The sequence below is a fragment of the Nannobrachium achirus genome (genome assembly GCF_963921795.1).
Source record: "Nannobrachium achirus genome assembly, chromosome: 24".
Classification (NCBI taxonomy): Eukaryota; Metazoa; Chordata; class Actinopteri; order Myctophiformes; family Myctophidae; genus Nannobrachium; species Nannobrachium achirus.
The window spans coordinates 43,506,888-43,512,859 of NC_137831.1; the positions used below are offsets into that span (position 1 = coordinate 43,506,888).

Consider the following 5,972-nt stretch of genomic DNA (forward strand, 5'->3'; position numbering starts at 1 on the left):
TCATCATCAGGACGGCAAATACTCTGCCAGTCCGTGGGATTGAGGCACGCTATCTCTCCCACTCCGACGACAACATTATCAACGACAGAGTGGACAAGCCTGTCCTCTGTACTCCATCTCTCCCTCCATCGGAAGGCCAGATACCCAGACAGGGAGATTTGGAGCACGCGCGCTCTCTCCTCCAACCAGACGGTTCCAATAGGGTGTGGAGCTGAGACAGCAGCAGGGCAGGAAACTTCCTGTGTCCCCTCTCCAGCCCGAGGGGGGGTGCACGCCTCACTTCCTGTCCCACCAGCTCTCATCCAAGAAGATGGCCGCCTCCACTCAAGCCGCATGGCCAGACCTCATGGTGACGACGCCCCGCCAACATGGCCGACCTAGCGCATGCTAGCAAACAGCTAGCTCCCTCTCCTCTCCTACTCCCACACACGTGATGCAAACGGACCTTCAGCAGGCAAGGCAAAGTTTTTACATGTGTTCGATGGCAACTAAGATAGAGTAGGGTTAGATATTGAATGTTTAATGATCTTTTATTGATTTCATTTCTTTTATTTCTTTTCTTTTGGTGAATGTTTGATATATATGTTTTTGGGGAAACACTTTGCAAAAGTGAACACTGTACAGTAGTCTGCCATCTATTTTGTACAGTTTGACAGGTTTTGAAATACTATGCCTACTACTTCCCTTGGAACCTATTATCTATCTTTTGCTTGAAGAATCAGACATAGTTATGCTAGTCTGAATGTACATTTTATGATTTTTATAATAAATCACTTTTTCATATTTTAGCGAAACAGTGTGGACATTGACGTTCTTTCTGTGTGTTTTGAATCAATGTGATTGGTACTGGAATCTTAAATGCTTAGGCATTCTATTAAAAGGTAATTTGTCATTTTTAGTAAATATTCATATTTTACAGTATGTATGCACAGTAATGAACATTTATTGCAACTCTGCCAAGAACTCACGCTTGTAAACAATAGCGTGATAGAAAAATTATGTTTCATAATTATTTTATGAAATATTATTTTTAATATTACGATATATATTAATACTGTATCCATATTCAGTATTCATATGTGCACTACACTGACAAATGTAATTTGTCCAGAGGGGCTCACTCCTATTAACCCCTTTAAGGTTGTTCTCCCCTTGTAGTTGGAATACATTTCAGAGTTTATTACTTTAGAGCTAGCCCTCTCTATGTAGATTTCCGTACAGTCCAAGATAACCCTTGTTCTAGGAAAGTTGTCTTTAAAGCACTCTGGCATTAGTTTTATTTACAGCAGTTCTGTGGAGCCATACATTTAATGAACCAAACATAAAAAATAGGTAATTTGTCCAAGTTATTAAAACTCTACTAACTGTTGACTGAGACACATTGAAACGCTCTGCCAGTGATTCCTCAAATGCCCCTTCTTTTACACGGCAAAGGAAAAGAAAAAACTGGTCAATCAAGGACAAGCACTCTGTCCGAAAGCCCATCTGCATGTCCTGGTCCTGCTTCAGCTTATTAGCCTGGTTCCACCTCAGCATGCTCTGTGCAGTGGGCTCCAGGGACAAGAAAACTGCTTTTAACACGTCATAATCCTACAAAAGAAAGAAAGAAAAAGACACAGATGCAGTGATTCTTTACCACAGTATAAAGCCAAGTTCAAGTTTATCATACTTGTGATGCACTGAGGTTCTGAAATATTAGATCATTATTCAATGAGCATTATTTTACCCCAAACTCTGCATCTTTTTTGTTTATTGATTTGCACATCAGATATTAATATTTGCACATTATGTGCAAATATCTTTCTAAAGAGAGGGTATAAATGTTGTGCGGGTGAGGTAGGAAACCCTAAAAGGTCTTATAAGGTAACCTCACCGTTCCATTATATTACACAATGAGCGGTAAAATGTATTAACATTAAACAACAGAAACAACCTCTAGTTTTCTAATGCTTACCTGAAATCCAGTGTAGAAATTCAAAAGCTTAGGATCATTCTGGAATCTTTGCAGACCAAAGCGCGAGGCCTTAAGCATAGTGTTCTCCTGGGTGAGGCGCTCAATCTCCTGCCGCGCTGCGTCCAGCTGCTCTTCTAACGGCAGAGGGGACTGAGCATAGTCATGGTCAGGATGGGCTGCAGGCTGAACATCCGTCTCTCCACTATAGGATACAAATCAGAAAACATGAACTCAAATGCAGTGACCATATCAGGTAAAAAGCAGACGTGAATATGCTATCTGAAAGTTCCTTACGCTGCTGGAATGAGATTCTCGTTCTCCTTGTCAGCCTCCTGTCTCTCATGTGTTGTCTCTCCCCCAGAAAGCTCCTCACTGTGTAAATAAACAAACCCCCATTAATGCTCACAGTATTTCAAACCGTTTCATTTTCAGATATTGGGCACATAACATAATAGGTGGCCCGGATGGCAAGGGTAGTGGTCCTGGCACCAAGGCACAAACATGGCTATTACTAATGTATTGATAGTAGGGGTGTAACGATATAGTAACTGTATCGAAATATCGTTTTTAACTTAAGAAATCGAAGTATATCGAAATGAAAACAGCTAAAATCGAATCGTATCATTTTATTTTGTATCGTATCGAATCGGCAGTGCAAAAAATCGATTGTATCGATACTACCTACTTGTTCATTGTATTTAGCATTTTTAAGAAGAAAAAATTAAAAGGAGGGGTTAAATTACTTTTCCTTTCCATATAGCTACACTGTTCTATCGATAAGTGTGTGTAATCTCTGGGTTCATGTCAAGGTGCAGGTTTGTCAATATACAATGTCCATGTATTTGGCAGATAATCACTGTTTACTTATTTATATCCATAATAATACATGTTTCCCTTAAAACCTGCACTATCCACACCTTTCACACAGATTTAATTTCTTTGCTAAATAGTTACTATATCGATTTTAAATCATTTAATCGAATCGTATCGTATCGCCATGAATGAACCAATATCGTTCATGTATCGTATTGTCAACCATGTATCGTGATATGTATCCAATCGCTATTAAAATGTAGGTCTATTGTTACACCCCTAATTGATAGCCTACTTATTAACATTCACTTACTCCAGTGGTTCTCCACCAGTGGTCCTTGAGGGGGTTCCAGATGGTCCCCAGCTAAATTATGGAGTTGGTAACCAAATGGACCCTAATATATGTTTAACTCTTGTGAGTATACACTCTCAAGAGTTAATTATTGTTAAGTGTCAGTATTAATTTACAAAAAGTCTACAGAATTTAGAGAACGTGGAAAACATTTTGTTACTACAGTATCTCTCCTATGGTACCAACATCAATTGTGAACATAATATTATCTAAAGACAACTAAATAGTTGTCTGAGAGACTAAATATAATCTAATGGTGGTCCGTGGCTCAAATGCCAAATAAATAATGGACCTTGAAATGAAAATAGTAGAAGACCACTGACTTACTCCACTCTTAGTACACGTTGACACATCTCCTGACACAGGTCTGTTTGGCCCATAGAAACAGCTGGTGAACAGAGATTCTCCTTGTTAGTCTCCTCTTGTCTCTCATCCTGAGTCTCTCCACAAGCACGCTCCTTACTGATAGATAGATCGACAAAAAAACACAACACATAAATACACAATGCATCAACTGAATACTACACAGGTAAAATATAATAGGCTACCACCAGTAGCCAGTCATAGTTAAAGAGGCATTAGACACACACACACACACACACACACACACACACACACACACACACACACACACACACACACAGAGGAGTATATAAACAAACCCAAAGAATGTGTATAAACAAACCCTAATCAATGCTCACACTTACAGTATTTAAACTTGCCTTTTTACTAATACCGGTATCTACCAAGATATTATTATAATATTCACTTACTAAACTCTGGTGATACTTCTCCTGACAACATCATGACACCCCCCCCCCCCCCCACCCCACCCACACTCACGCAGCAACACTCACCCCCCCCCCCCCCCCCCACACACACACACACACACACACAACAGCAAGACCATCTTCCTGTTGATCATGTACATAGTCTCTTCCCTCTGCCTGCTCCTCACCCTCATCGAGTTGATTTACCTGGGCGAGCGCGACCTCTGCCCAGACACGGTCGGGTGTTTCATCCCACGACCCATGGAGAAGACCATCTTCATGTGGATCATGTACGTTGTCTCTACCTTCTGCCTGTTCCTCACCTGCGGCGAGATGATTTATCTTGGGCCCCGTTGGCGCCGCCGCCCCAACTACCCTGATGTCAACGATGAAGTGGAGGAGAACTAGGAGAACTCAGCGATAAAGGTACAGCTAATATTATTGGCACGGTGGACCCCTGCCAAAACACGGTGTGTTACCCCTCACGACCCATGGAGAAGACCATCTTCATGTGGATCATGTACGTTGTCTCTACCTTCTGCCTGTTCCTCACCTGCGGCGAGATGATTTATCTTGGGCCCCGTTGGCGCCGCCGCCCCAACTACCCTGATGTCAACGATGAAGTGGAGGAGAACTAGGAGAACTCAGCGATAAAGGTACAGCTAATATTATTGGCACGGTGGACCCCTGCCAAAACACGGTGTGTTACCCCTCACGACCCATGGAGAAGACCATCTTCATGTGGATCATGTTCGTAGCCTCTGCCTTCTGCCTGTTCCTCACCTGCGGTGAGATGATTTATCTTGGGCCCCGTTGGCGCCGCCGCCCCAACTACCCTGATGTCAACGATGAAGTGGAGGAGAACTAGGAGAACTCAGCGATAAAGGTACAGCTAATATTATTGGCACGGTGGACCCCTGCCAAAACACGGTGTGTTACCCCTCACGACCCATGGAGAAGACCATCTTCATGTGGATCATGTACGTTGTCTCTACCTTCTGCCTGTTCCTCACCTGCGGCGAGATGATTTATCTTGGGCCCCGTTGGCGCCGCCGCCCCAACTACCCTGATGTCAACGATGAAGTGGAGGAGAACTAGGAGAACTCAGCGATAAAGGTACAGCTAATATTATTGGCACGGTGGTGGACCCCTGCCAAAACACGGTGTGTTACCCCTCACGACCCATGGAGAAGACCATCTTCTTGTGGATCATGTTCGTAGCCTCTGCCTTCTGCCTGCTCCTCACCCTCGGCGAGTTGATGTACCTGGTTGTAGGGTACCTTCGCAACCGTTACTGCCCTGCGGGTTGATGTACCAGGTGGGCGTAGAGTGCCTTCGCAACCGTGACCGCCGCCAAGCCCGGGGGCGCCGGGGGGAGTCCCTCTGATGTCAACGATGCAGTGGAGGAGAACTAGGAGAACTCAGCGATAAAGGTACAGCTAATATTATTAACTGATAATGTAAGTAGCCGATCTACAAGCTTCAAATGCATCGCAACGTACTGTGAGTTTGTGGATCTTTGAAAAAGCGGTTAATTCTACAAATCAAAAGGCTTTATACAAAACAAAGGGCATTAAAATGGTTATTAGAAAGTTAAATAATGGGTAATTAGATTTGAGTTAAAGCTTCAATCTGTAACTGATGTACTACCTCAGATTCAAACCTGGGTCTCCCACATTCTACCACTCGTCCGGCAATTGCAGCTTCTCCGGAGATGAGTAAGCCTGGCTACGCGAGGCTACACACAACTAGCAGCAGCCGGCGGCTAACACACAACGCACAAGACAACGGATTACAGAACCGACCGAAACGACGCTTTTATCGGCTCAATGTGAACAACATCGAATAGTGACTGTAGACAGTTGTGTTCCTTAACTGTTTTGGTCATATAGTGTTGCCGTACTTGCGGTAGTACCGCGAGACAGAACGTGATCCTATACATGTGTATGTGTTTAGCTGGCTGTAGTCCACACACAAGTGCCTCCCGTGCCTGACTCGTTTATTGGAATAAAACCGTTGTTTGGATTTAAACCACAAGTGTTTCTTTGAAGAAAGAAGTCAACATGGTGTCAGAAGTGGGATC

The 5,972-nt window shown here is 43.3% G+C and overlaps 1 protein-coding gene across 1 annotated transcript; it reads right to left on the minus strand.

Annotated features, from left to right (window-relative positions):
- Nucleotides 1-1,299: 1,299 nt before the first annotated feature.
- On the minus strand, nt 1,300-3,684 carry LOC308280316 (uncharacterized protein; the record flags this gene model as incomplete). Its single annotated transcript, XM_080720578.1, has 5 exons — nt 1,300-1,571; nt 1,955-2,156; nt 2,249-2,326; nt 3,447-3,581; nt 3,668-3,684. 5 exons carry the CDS (start codon nt 3,682-3,684, stop codon nt 1,530-1,532), a joined length of 474 nt encoding a protein of 157 aa, XP_080576704.1. The 3' UTR covers nt 1,300-1,529.
- Between the last annotated feature and the right edge of the window lie 2,288 nt (nt 3,685-5,972).